Genomic DNA, 13,494 nt, shown 5'->3' on the forward strand with positions numbered 1-13,494 from the left:
GGTTTGAGGGGAACTGACCTTCCTTTCTGGGAATTGAAGTTCACCCACCAGAGAAACTGTGACCTCCACTGATGATGGACCTGGACTAAACTTGGCACGCAGAACCCCCATGACTAACTCAACCTACTAGAGAGGTTTGAGTGGACTGACCATAGTGGGAGTTGTAGTTTACCCTACAGCCAGAGAGCACACTGAACCCCACCAATGACATATCTAGAGCAACTTGCCCAAAATAACAAACTTTAAATACGGATGGAATTTCTTGGGGCTAACCTGGCCTGATGTGCCCCTGGTGGCGCAGTAGGTTAAACCCCTTTGCTGGCAGGACTGAAGACCGACAGGTCGCAGGTTTGAATCCGGGGAGAGGCGGATGAGCTCCCTCTATCAGCTCCAGCTCCTCATGCGGGGACATGAGAGAAGCCTCCCACAAGGATGATAAAAACATCAAAAATCATCCGGGCATCCCCTGGTCAACGTCCTTGCAGACGGCCAATTTTCTCACACCAGAAGCAACTTGCAGCTTTTCAAGTCGCTCCTGACATGACAAAAAAAAACTGGCCTGATGTGCGTCGTAGTTCACCTACAGCCTTATGTATTTTGTACAATTAAAAAATGACTTTTTCAAATAACCTGGGCAATGCAAGGTACCCAAGCTAGCATAGGTATATAATGCAGTAGCTGTGTTTCCAGGGATTATTTTCTTAACAGAAAAGGGGAGGATAGTGAAAGAAAAAAAATTAATCCTGAACACATTCCAGGGAAAAAAATCTCGAAGTAGTTTTTTTTTTTTTTGGTTGTTTCCTTATGCAAGGCTGATCCTGATTTGGCTATTTCATTTCCTAGACTCATTGTGGTTTTGAATGAAGTCTTGCTGACATATGTTAAACTACTCTTTTTCGTGGTGCAGGAGACTACACCTGATTTCCCCCCATGTTAGTTCTAGCCCCATATTTTTAGATTTCAAAAGGAGTACTTAGGACCTACTGAACACACTGAGGCTGGGAGGACAAGCAGGAGAAATTGTGAAGCATGCAGCTAGTGATGAAACCAAGGGGATTTAATGGAAAATATGGACTGATGGCTCCCACACAGGCTCCAGTGAGTGATATAAGAGCTATGATTTGTGATCTGTCTTGATCTGACCACGCCTGGAATCACAATGTGTCCAGCTCTGAGCACCACAATTGAAGGGAGATGTCGACAAGCTGGAATGTGTCCATAGGAGGGTGACTAAAATGATCAAGGGTCTGGAGAACAATCCCTATGAGGAGCGGCTTAAAGAGCTGGGCATGTTTAGCCTGAAGAGAAGGCTGAGAGGAGACATGATTGTTGGCTATGAGGAGATGTGTGTGTGTGTGTGTGTGGAGAAGTCATAGGGAGATAATACCAATATATGGTGGAGCAAATGGAATTTTAAATTATGAATGTGAAATAAAATGATTCAAAAATCAATGAAAATAGAATAAGAGAAATGGAAGAAAGATGGACAAGGCTAAAGAATTATATCATGAATCAATCCGGAGATCAAGCCGTGAGAAATAAGATACAAATGTTATATAGTATATAGGATGGAAATGTATAAAGATAAAGATATAAAGATTGTCTAAAAAAGAAATGAATATGTAAAAGAAAACAATCCTCATGTTAGTGGTGGGAATTGTAAATGTTGTGTGTGTGTACAATATGTATTTTTTTTAAAAAAATTTAAAGAGAAGTCATAGGGAGGAGGGAGCAGGCTTGCTTTCTGCTGCCCTGGAGACTAGGACACAAGGGAGCAATGGCTTCAAACTACAGGAATATTAGGAAGAACTTCCTGACTGTGAGAGCCATTCAGCAGTGGAACTCTCTGCGTCCTAGTATCGAGGGCAGCAGAAAACAAGTTCGCTCCCTCCTCCCTATGACTTCCTCTCACGTATTTATACATGGTTATCACGTCTCCTCTCAGCCTTCTCTTCTTCAGAGCTTTTTAAGCCGCTCCTCATAGGGCTTGTTCTCCAAACCCTTGATCATTTTAATCACCCTCCTCTTATCCACAGAACAAACGTAAAATGAAGTTGATACACTATTGGTAAGCAGAGAAGGTATTCTGCAAAAATCAAGGCTTCCTGATAAAAATAAAATGTACCCAAAGCCTCGCAAAGAGCCAATTGTGGAAAGAGAGAAAGAACAGAAAATGGACAAGTTTCAGATACGGCTTAAAGCCCCAAACATAGACCTTCCCTAAGCTTCTGCAAGTCCCATGGAACTGTGGTGGGTTTTCAAAATGTCCTGCAGGTAAGCCACCATTCCACTTTTCATGGGGCAACCTTCGTCCCCTTCTTCCTCCAGGGCTTGAATGTGCTCAAGGGCCTTCCGCAGGATCTTGTCTCTTTCCAAAAAGGGCTGGCCAGGCCCCAGATCCTTGTCCTCGCCTCCCGATTTTATGTACTGCAACAGGTAGGACCCTATGGTCTCTCCATGCTCAGCCACCGACATCCGGAGAGACAGCAGGTCCACCTCCTCAGCCAAGCTCAACAAGTGGAACAGTGTGTGGCAGAGCTGCGTCCGCAAACTGGCGCTGTATTTGAACTCCAGGAAGTCCTCTGACTCCTCACTCCGTCGTAAGGCAACCACCAACGCACTCCAAATCTGGGAGAACTGCTCCGGAGTCCCGTAACGCTTTCTTTCGGATGGGATTGCGAGGGCAGAGGCAGATTTGATGCGGACTTTGAAATTCTTGCAAGCCTGGATCGCCAAGATGAGGGCACGGTAGGCTTGGGCGCTCCAAGGGGCTTCACCTACAGGATTTAAAGTAAAATAAATGGTAAAGGTCAGGGGTCCTCAAAGTAAGGCCCGGGGGCCGAATACGGTCCTCCAAGGTCATTTACCCGGCCCTTGCTCAGGGTCAACCTATGTCTGAAATGACTTGAAAACAAACAACAACAACAACAATCCTATCTCAACAGCCAAAAGCAGGCCCACACTTCCCATTGAAATACCGTATTTGTTACAATTTGTTAAAATTATTCATTTTAATTATTGTATTGTTTTTAAGTGTTTTTTGCACTACAGATAAGATACGTGCAGTGTACATAGGAATTCATTCATGTTTTTTTTTTCAAATTATAATCTGGCCCTCCAGTTTGAGGGACTGTGGCCTGGTCCTCTGTTTAAAAAGTTTGAGGACCCCTGGTAAAGGTAAAGGTTTCCCCAGACATTAAATCTCCATTCCTAAGCTGAAGAGCCAGCGTTGTCTGTAGATACCTCCAAGGTCATATGGCCGGCATGGCTGCATGGAGCACCGTTAGGTAGGTAGGAAATGATATCACATTTGCCGTTTTCAAACTGCTAGATTGGCAGAAGCTGGGGCTAACAGCAGGAGCTCACCCTGCTCCCTAGATTTGAACCTGCAACCTTTTAGTCAGCAATATACATACAATATACATACAATATGCCATCACTTGGGGACCCCCCCCCCCCCCAGCACCAACTGCTGCTCTGGGCCAGAGTGAAGAGAGGGGGGGCAGGGGACAGTTCCACCTTGTCTCCTGTGCTATTCTAATAATATAATATAATATAATATATAATATATTGTATATACATATAATATTTATAATATTATAATGTAATGCAATATAATAGTAATACTAATATAATTATATATTTATATTACATGTAATATTACTAATATTATTACAGTATAATTGATATAGTACAATATAGCAATACTTAAAACTGATATTGTACTATGCTAATAACATATTGTATGTATATATACCTTGTAAGCCGCTCTGAGTCCCCTTCGGGGTGAGAAGGGCGGCATATAAATGTCGCAAATAAATAAATAAATAAATAAGTTCAGCAGCTCAGTGGTTTAACCCACTGTGACACTGGGGGCTATAGATAGATATAGATATAGTCAGTTAAGGAGCCCCTGGTAGCAAATAGAGAAGAATGGCTAAATGAAGTCAACAAAATAAAAGAAATGGATAACCTGACATATGCCTTGAAAGACCCGCAGGGAGGACTGATCAAGAGGACAGATTGGAAACTATTCAATGACTTTATGATAAACGTCCAGGATTGAGAAGAGACAGGAAGAAAGGAAAGAAGCAGGGACGAGCCATAAGGAGAGATAGGAGATTCGGGAGTCAACAACAACTCCCCCCACTACCCCCACCCAACCCTATATTTTTTACCTAAAACCATTCCTGCATGTCCCCATACTGACCTGATAGAATAATACTCTGAATTTTTTTGAATTAGGCAATCTCTTGTTGGACGAGTAGGATAGTCTTCCATGATCAGTATTCTTGTGGGTCCGTAGGTGGCTGTGGAGCCCTATTCTTGACCTTCTTCTTCCGCAGTGAGGGCATTGGTTTCCAGGTGGAAGGCGATCTCAGTCAGGGTTGACTTGACACGCCTTCCTCCTGGCACGTTTCTCTTTTTCACCCTCCATTGTGCCTCTTCAAATTCTGCAGCATTGCTGGTCACAGCTGACCTCCAGCTGGAGTGCTCAAGGGACAGGGCTTCCCAGTTCTCAGTGTCTATGCCAGAGATTTTAAGGTTGACTTTGAGCCCATCTTTAAATCTCTTTTCCTGTCCTCCAACATTCCGCTTTCCGTTCTTGAGTTCGGAGTAGAGCAACTGCTTTGGGAGATGGTGGTCGGGCATCCGGACAACATGGCCAGTCGAGTGGAGTTGATGGTGTAGGAGCATCGCTTCAATGCTGGTGGTCTTTGCTTCTTCCAGCATGCTGATGTTTGTCTGCTTGTCTTCCCAAGATATTTGCAGGATTTTCCAGAGGCAGTGCTGATGGAATCGTTCCAGGAGTTGCATGTGATGTCTGTAGACAGTCCATGTTTCGCAGGCATATAGCAGGGTTGGGAGGACAATAGCTTTATAGACAAGCACCCTGGTATCCCTACGGATGTCCCAGTCCTCAAACACTCTCTGCTTCATTCGGAAAAATGCTGCACTCGCAGAGCTCAGGTGGTGTTGTATTTCGGTGTCAATATTGACTTTGGTGGAGAGGTGGCTGCCAAGGTAGCGGAAATGGTCAACATTTTCTAATGTTACACCATTAAGCTGTATCTCTGGCATTGGAGAGGGGTTGGCTGGTGACTGCTGGAAGAGCACTTACGTTTTCTTGATGTTCAATGACATAATAATAATACCCTACCCCTTCCCCAATCATACCTAAACCTTTTACCTAGAATTACCCGTCCCTAAACACACATCCCCTCCTTTCCCCAAGTTTTATTCTGTAAACACTGAAATACATTCAATAAAAATTACTACAAAAAAAAAATCAAGTTCAAATAAATATTAAAAAAGAAGCCCCCAGTGGCGCAGTGGGTTAAAGCGCTGAGATGCTGAGCTTGTTGACCGAAAGGTCGCGGGTTCTAATCCGGGGAGCAGCGTGAGCTTCTGCTGTCAGCCCCATCTTCTGCCAACCTAGCAATTCGAAAACATGCAAATATGAGATCAATAGGTACCGCTCCGGTGGGAAGGTAACGGCACTCCATGTGATGCTCATCTCCATTTCTAAGCCATAGAGCCGGCGTTGTCCTTAGACACCACCAAGGTCATGTGGCCACTGGCATGAGCCAGTGGCCACATGACCTTGGTGGTGTCTAAGGACAACGCCGGCTCTTTGGCTTAGAAATGGAGATGAGCACCACACCCCAGTTGGACATGACTGGACTTAATGTCAGGGGAAAACCTTTACCTATAGTCAGTTAACTAATAAATAAACAGATCTATCTATAATCTATAATAATAAAATAAAAGGTGGGAGAATCAGGAAACGAAGGAGGCCACTGTGCCTTGTTCTTCTGTTTTCTCTCAATATGCTAATATTTTTACTCACCAAGGGGCAAGGCAGGGTTTTTAAAGACGTTCCCAAGTGCGTAACAAGCATTCCAGCGCACTTTCATGGTGGCTTCACTCTGGACTGTAGAAATGAGGGCCTGTATAGCGTCCTCAATGGGTTGGATAAACCTTGGGTTAGCGATGTGGAAGGGCTGAAGAAAATGGAGGAGGTTGCCTAAAGCTCGGACAGCATTGCTCTTCACCTGCAAGGCCAATTTGAGAACTCTTGTAAGGTGTTACAATTTGTACTGTTTTAAATAGGTCGTTCACTGCTTTGATACCCATTTATTAAGGTGTACATTTTTCTAGTTCAGAAAAATTATAGATCATAATTGAACTATAAATCTCAGCAACTACAACTCTCAAATGTCAAGGTCTATTTTCCCCAAATTCCACTAGATGCTCTTTGATTGTAGGTAAACTATAAATCCCAGCAACTGCAACTCCCAAATATCAGGATCTATTTTCCCCAAACTCCACCAACATTCATATTTGTGTATATTGAGTATTCGGGCCAAGTTTGGTTCAGATCCATCATTGTTTGAGTCCTTGGTGCTCTCTGGATGTAGGTGAACTACAACTCCAAAACTCAAGGCTAGTATTTCCAGTATTTCTGTTGCTCATGGGAGTTCTGTGTGCCAAGTTTGGTTCAATTCCATTTTTGGTGGAGTTCGGAATGCTATCTGATTGTAGGTGAACTATAAATCCCAGCAACTACAATTCCCAAATGACAAAACCAATCTCTCTCCCCAACCCCACCAGTATTCAAATTTGGGCACATTGGGTATTTGTGCCAAATTTGGTCAGGTGAATGAAAATTCACCCTGCGTATCAAGTCTGGTTACATCCCGTATAGACTACTGCAACGGTCTCTACGTGGGGCTGCCTTTGAACACTGTTCAGAAACGTCAATTGGTCCAGCGGACAGCAGCCAGGCTGTTAACAGGAGCGGCACTCAGGGAGCGTACAACTCCTTTGTAGTGCCAGCTCCACTGGCTGCCAGTTTGCTACCGGGCACAATTCAAAGTGCTGGCTTTAGCCTTTAAAACCCTAAACGGTTCTGGCCCAGTTTACCTGTCCGAACGCATCTCTTCCTATGAACCATCTAGGTCAGTGGTTCTCAACCTGGGGTCCCCAGATAGTTTTGGCCTACAACTCCCAGAAATCACAGCCAGTTTACCAGCTGTTAGGATTTCTGGGAATTGAAGGCTAAAAACATCTGGGGACCCCAGATTGAGAACCACTGATCTAGGTGTTTAAGATCATCTGGAGAGGCCCTGCTCTCGGTCCCGCCTTCTTCGCAGATCCGATTGGTGGGAACGAGAGACAGGCCCTTCTCAGCGGTGGCTCCCCAGCTATGGAATGCCCTCCCTAGGGACATTAGATTGGCCCCCTTCCTCCTGACATTTCGAAAGAGAGTTAAGACCTGGCTGTTCGAGCAGGCATTTGCAGACACAGTATAACTGATTGCGACTCATGGAACAAGAGGACGATGCGATGGGAAACTATTGTAATGATGATGATTATTATTTTTTGTCATGTCAGGAGCGACTTGAGAAGCTGCAAGTCACTTTTGGTGTGAGAAAATTGGCCGTCTGCAAGGACGTTGCCCAGGGGACGCCCGGATGATTTGATGTTTTTTTTATCATTCTTGTGCGAGGCTTCTCTCATGTCCCTGGCATGAGGAGCTGGAGTTGATAGAGGGAGCTCATCTGCCTCTCCCCGGATTCAAACCTGCGACCTGTCGGTCTTCAGTCCTGCTGGCACAGGGGTTTAACCCACTGCGCCATCGGGGGCTCCCACATTTTAATGATGAGACGCTGAGAACTGTATTTTATGGTTTTGTTAATTGTTTATTGTTTTTATATGTTTTATACTATATGTAATTTTTTTCCACTGTATTTTATCTTGTGGGGCATTGATTGCCAAATGTAAACCACCTCGAGTCGCCTCCGGACTGAGAGGGGCGGTATACAAGCAGAGGAAATAAATAAATAAATATTTACATGACGATTCATAACAATAGCAAAACTACAGTTATGAAGTAGCAACAAAAATAATGTTATGGTTGGGGGTCACCACCACAAGGGGTCCGGTCCCAGCACGAGGAAGGTTGAAAAACACTGCCTTAGAACCTCTAAACTGCATTGGAATCTCTTTCATTCCTATGACATGTTTTGCTCTGGAATAAAACTCAACACTCCAACATTTCCAAAATTTCCTGTATCTCAACCCAATAATTGCAATTGTGACAACACGCAATCTTCATGTTACCTTGTCTTTGTCTTTTGAGGCCACAGTAGCCGACCACAACATTTTGAGCAACAGAAGATCTGAAAAGTCATCCTGGAAGCTTGGTCCCATTAGTTCCCTGCAACAAAAGGTTTTTGAGAAAGCTCAACCTCCATCTAAGAATCTCAGAACAGATTCCCATTTGCAGGCACTTTGGATGACTGCTGGAATCAAACACTTAAGAGCAGAAAGGCTTCAAGGATTAATTCTCCGCTTTTTTCTCTTGGGTGGATTTTCAAAATGGGGATGCTGTTGCTAACTGGAGGAAGAAGCACTCAGAAGCCACTCACATATTGATGATCAGGGTGTCCGTCAGGTTGCCCAAGGACCATGCAGCTTTGGCTCGGACGTTTGGAGAACTGTCACCCAGCGAGTCCAGGATGGCATTGGCCGTGTCAGCAACAAACATAACATCCTAAGAATAGAGATTGAGCGTTACTAGGTGGCACTTTTCCTCTCCCTGAGCAATGCTCAGACAAAGACCAAGATCCACCCAAAGGAAAGGTGTTCTTATCATACCTCAAGGGAACCACTGACTGCATAGGGAAGCTGATGAAGAAACACAACCGACAAACTATCTACAGACCCACTAAGAAAATCCAATAAATGCTACATTCAGCAAAGGACAAGAGGATTTATCTCACTCCTATGCAGGAGTCTACCATATACCATACAGCTGTGGACAAGTTTACATACGAACCACCAAACGCAGCAGCATTGCCCAGACACAAATCAAGGAACATCAAAGGCACTACAGAATAATTCAACCAGAGAAGTCAGCCATAGCAGAGCACCTGATTAACCAACCCGGACACCACATATTATTTGAGGACACAGAAATGCTGGATCATTGTCACAACCACCGTGTCAGACTACACAGAGAAGCCATTGAAATCCATAAGCATGTGGACAATGACAACAGAAAGGAGGAAACCATAAAAATGAACACAACCTGGCTGCCAATATTAAAAAAACTCCACAATCAGGACAGTAAACAAAGAGGAACACTCAGAAAACAGGGTAATTTCAGACAAGACACAATCAGGGCCATCTATCACCTCCCAACAAAGGATCCCCCAGGCAGGAAGCAGCCAGGCTTTAAAGCTGCACGGCTTTGCAATGCTAATCAAGGTGATTAATTGCAACATTCACACTTGCCTCCAACAGACAAGAGTTCTTAGTCTAAGCTGCCCTGAGTCCCTTCAGGGAGTTAGTGGCGGGGTACAAAAACAAAGGTATTATATCATTATTTATTATTCATTCTCCCACCCCGGACATTCCACAGGTATATAAACCCCACTTGCCTAGTTTCCAACAGACCTCACAACCTCTGTGGATACCTGCCATAGATAGGGGTGATCCGGTTGCCTACCCTGGATGGCGTGACATTATGCCTGTCATCCTTGGTAAAGAGTCTGGGAGTCCTTTTAGACCCTCTGCTGACGATGGAGGCTCAGGCCTCCGCTGCGAGCAGAGACACACTTTTCCATCTGCGTCAGGCTAGGCAGCTGGCTCTCTATCTGTCCAGGGACGACCTGGCCACCGTGATCCAGGCTACGGTCATCTCAAGGTTGGACTACTGTAATGCACTCTACATATTTATTTATTTATTTATTTATTTATTTATTATTTGCATTTGTTAACCGCCACTCTCAGCCCGAAGGCGACTCGTGGCGGTGTACAGAACACAGAACATGAAGACAACAGTTACAGTAAATCAGGATCATAACACACATCTTACTAACACACAGCTAATTAAGCTAAAAATCCGCTTCGTCTTGTTTGGGTCATAATCAGTCTCGTCGTCTTAGTCCATTCCGGTGGTCATTCCAAAACATAGCACTTAATCGAAGGCCTTTTCGAAGAGCCAGGTTTTCAGGCCCTTACGGAAGGCCATGAGGGAGGGCGCCTGTCTAATTTCAGCAGGGAGGGAATTCCACAGCCGGGGGGCCACCACCGAGAAGGCCCGCTCTCTAGTCCCCGCCAAGCGTGCCTGTGAGGCAGGCGGGACCGAGAGAAGGGCCTCCCCGGATGATCTCAAGGTCCTCGTGGGCTGATAGGCCGAGATGCGGTACTCAAGGTATTTTGGGCCGGAACCGTTTAGGGCTTTGTAGGTTAGCACCAGCACCTTGAATTGGGCCCGGTAGCTAATCGGCAGCCAGTGGAGCTGGGACAGCAAGGGCGTTGTGCGCTCCCTGCGTCCCGCTCCGGTTAACAACATGGCTGCCGCGCGCTGGACTAGCTGGAGCTTCCGGGCCGTCTTCAAGGGCAGCCCCACGTAGAGAGCGTTGCAGTAGTCGAGGCGGGATGTGACCAAAGCGTGTACCACCGTGGCCAAGTCAGACTTCCCAAGATACGGGCGCAGCTGGCGCACGAGCCGAAGCTGTGCAAATGCTCCCCTGGCCACCGCCGAGACCTGGGGATCCAGGCTCAGCGATGAGTCCAGGGTCACACCCAAGCTGCGAACCTGCGCCTTCAAGGGGAGTGCGACCCCGTCCAGCACAGGCTGTAACCCTATACCCTGTTCGGCCTTGCGACTGACCAGGAGTACCTCTGTCTTGTCTGGATTTAATTTCAGTTTGTTCGCCCTCATCCAGACCGTCACAGCGGCCAGGCACCGGTTCAGGACTTCGACAGCCTCCTTAGTAGCAGGTGGGAAGGAGTGACAGAGTTGGACGTCATCTGCGTACAGGTGACACCGCACCCCGAAACTCCGGATGATCTCACCCAGCGGCTTCATGTAGATGTTAAACAGCATGGAAACATAGGCCTGCCTTTATCGGTGATCCAGAAACTTAAACTAGTGCAAAATGCTGCTGCCTGGCTTCTCGCAGGAGTTCCAGCGAGGTGCCACATCACTCCAATCTTGCAGCAACTGCACTGGTTGCCGATTGAGTATTGGATTATAATCAAAGTGCTGATTCTTACCTTCAAGGCCTTATATGGTCTGGGGCCAGAGTACTTGAGGGACCGCCTCACCCCTTACCAATCCCCGAGATCACTTTGTTCAGACGATCAGAATCTCCTTGAAGTTCCTAATTTTAGGACCATTCGCCTGATGTCTACTAGGTGTAGAGCTTTCACGGTGGTGGCTCCTTATCTATGGAATGCTTTGCCAGCGGGAACACGAGCTCTCCAAGATTTACTTGCTTTTCGTAGAGCTTGTAAAACTTATTTATTTAGGTTGGCATTCGAATTTTGTTGATCAAAGTTTTTCTTGATCTTATATGTAATGTATCACATGTGTATTTTGTAAACCGCGGCGAGCCTTCGGGGAGTGGCGGTATAGAAAATTGATTTATAAATAAAATAAAAATAAAATAAATAAATGTAGGCGAAACATCAGGTGAGAATGTTTCTGGAACACGGCCATACAGCCCAGAAAACTCACAGCAACCCTTTTGACAAGTAACTGGAGCAATGCAAGAAGTGACTATGAAACAATGAGACTGACCAATGGAACAGCCCTAGGATTATGTTTTGGTTGGTGAGATTTCAATTGTCACTTTTAATAATTCTGGTTTAAATTGTAATTGCTAATTTGATCTATATGTGTATGGCAACAAATTGCTGCCTGTTTTAAGGCCGCTTTGAGTCCCCTCCGGGGTGAGGAAGGTGGGATATAAATGCAGTAAAAAAAATTAATAAATAAGAACCCGCAATAAAGCCATACCATTCCTTTTATAACATAATCTTAGTTCTTCCAAAAACCCATCTTCCACTTCAGAGAACACATGCTAAATTTCAATACCCAACATGTCCACCACCTTGACTGGGCCTTATTTACCGAGTTTTATTAGTGCTGAAGAGGGTCTTGGTGTACATTTTCTTTCCACTGGCATTCCCACTACTGCAAAAATTGCTTACTTCGGCCTACTAATCTTATACTTGCACTAACTGCGCCCTATCGTTAAATTAATTGCTTCTCTGTACTCCCCGACGGCCCTGCAACTCTTTGCAGTCATGCTCCACTTGTCTTCTCCTTTCTTGCCAGGTTAATTTCCCTTTTTATAACTTGTCTAGCCAACTGAGTTGCCACTTGGTTGAGGCCAGCAGCCTTTCTCATAAAGAGGAATTTACTTGGGAAATAAGAGAGCATGCTTGAAAAAAGCGGTTTGGAGATTGAAGGGAGAAAGAAGGAGAAGGAAAGAAGCAAGAGACAAGAAAAGAAAGGGAGAAGAAAAGGAAGTAGGAAAGAAAAATAAAGGAGGAGGAAGGAAATGAAAAAGTTATGAGGTGAAGGAAAGAAAAAGTAAACGAAGTGGGGAAAGGGATGAAAGAAGTGAGGGAAGAAAGAGAGAAGGGAAAAATAAGGAAAAAAAGAAGGAGAGACAGGAAAAAAGGGAAGAGATATGAAGGCAGGTAATAGACAGGAAGAAGAGACTAGGAGGTGTATGAGGAAAAGCAAAGGAAGAAGGAAAGAAAGGAAGAAAAGAAAGAGGGAGAAGGTGTATGAGAGAAAGGAAGGAAATAAACAGCCACAAAGAAAATGCAAACAAGGGCAACATCAGGTATGTACGCTAGTATGCAACTAAAAGTTGAGCCTGTGCTAGTAAAAAGTCACACAATCACAAGCCAGATCTCTTCCTTTTTCTACAGACAATAAGAATGAGGAGAAGGCTCCTTGGGCTATTTATTTATCGTGTCAGGAGCAACCAGACAGTTGTACTGCATTTTTAACAAAACAAACAAACAAACAAACAAACAAACAAACAAGCAGACAAAACACAAAGTTTGCAAGCTTGATTAAATGTCCTTTGACCAGCAGCTGGCCACTTGGAGTGTCTCTGGTGTTGCCGCAAGAAGGTCCTCCATTGTGCATGTGGCAGGGCTCAGGTTGCATTGCAGCAGGTGGTCTGTGGTTTGCTCTTCTCCACACTCGCATGTCATGGATTCCACTTTGTGGCCCCATTTCTTAAGGTTGGCTCTGTATCTCGTGGTGCCAGAGCGCAGTCTGTTCAGCGTCTTCCAAGTCACCCAGTCTTCTATGTGCCCATGGGGGAGTCCGTCATTTGGTATCAACCATTGATTGAGGTTCTGGGTTTGAGCCTGCCACTTTTGGACTCTTGCTTGCTGGGGTGTTCCAGCAAATGTCTCTGTAGATCCTTGGGCTAAAGGTTGGGATTATTTATTTATTTATTTTATGATATTTCTATCCTGCCTTTCTTGAAACCGAAGGTAACTCAAGGCGGCTTACAACCAGGCGGCAAGTTGATACCTAACAATATCATTATGGTTATGTGATCATCTTTACTTTCTGCCAACTTAGAAACAGGTCAGGTACCATCTCACAACTAACAAAGGAGAGGACAGGACAGGAAAAAGGAAAGGAGAGGAAAGGAAAGGAAA

The 13,494-nt window shown here is 45.0% G+C and overlaps 1 protein-coding gene across 2 annotated transcripts in view; it reads right to left on the reverse strand.

Moving 5' to 3' along the window:
- Window positions 1-1,036: 1,036 nt before the first annotated feature.
- Window positions 1,037-13,494, reverse strand: part of HEATR6 (HEAT repeat containing 6) — a 36,284-nt gene continuing 23,826 nt past the window's right edge. For both annotated transcript variants that reach the window (XM_067472005.1, XM_067472004.1), the window contains exons 17-20: window positions 8,436-8,560; window positions 8,128-8,224; window positions 5,852-6,056; window positions 1,037-2,777 (exon numbers count right to left, since the gene is read on the reverse strand). In XM_067472005.1, coding sequence (XP_067328106.1) covers window positions 2,221-2,777; window positions 5,852-6,056; window positions 8,128-8,224; window positions 8,436-8,560 — 984 coding nt within the window. In that variant the 3' untranslated portion in view covers window positions 1,037-2,220. The remainder of the gene's footprint in view (window positions 2,778-5,851; window positions 6,057-8,127; window positions 8,225-8,435; window positions 8,561-13,494) is intronic.

Source organism: Anolis sagrei, chromosome 11 (assembly GCF_037176765.1).
Source record: "Anolis sagrei isolate rAnoSag1 chromosome 11, rAnoSag1.mat, whole genome shotgun sequence".
NCBI classification, from domain to species: Eukaryota; Metazoa; Chordata; class Lepidosauria; order Squamata; family Dactyloidae; genus Anolis; species Anolis sagrei.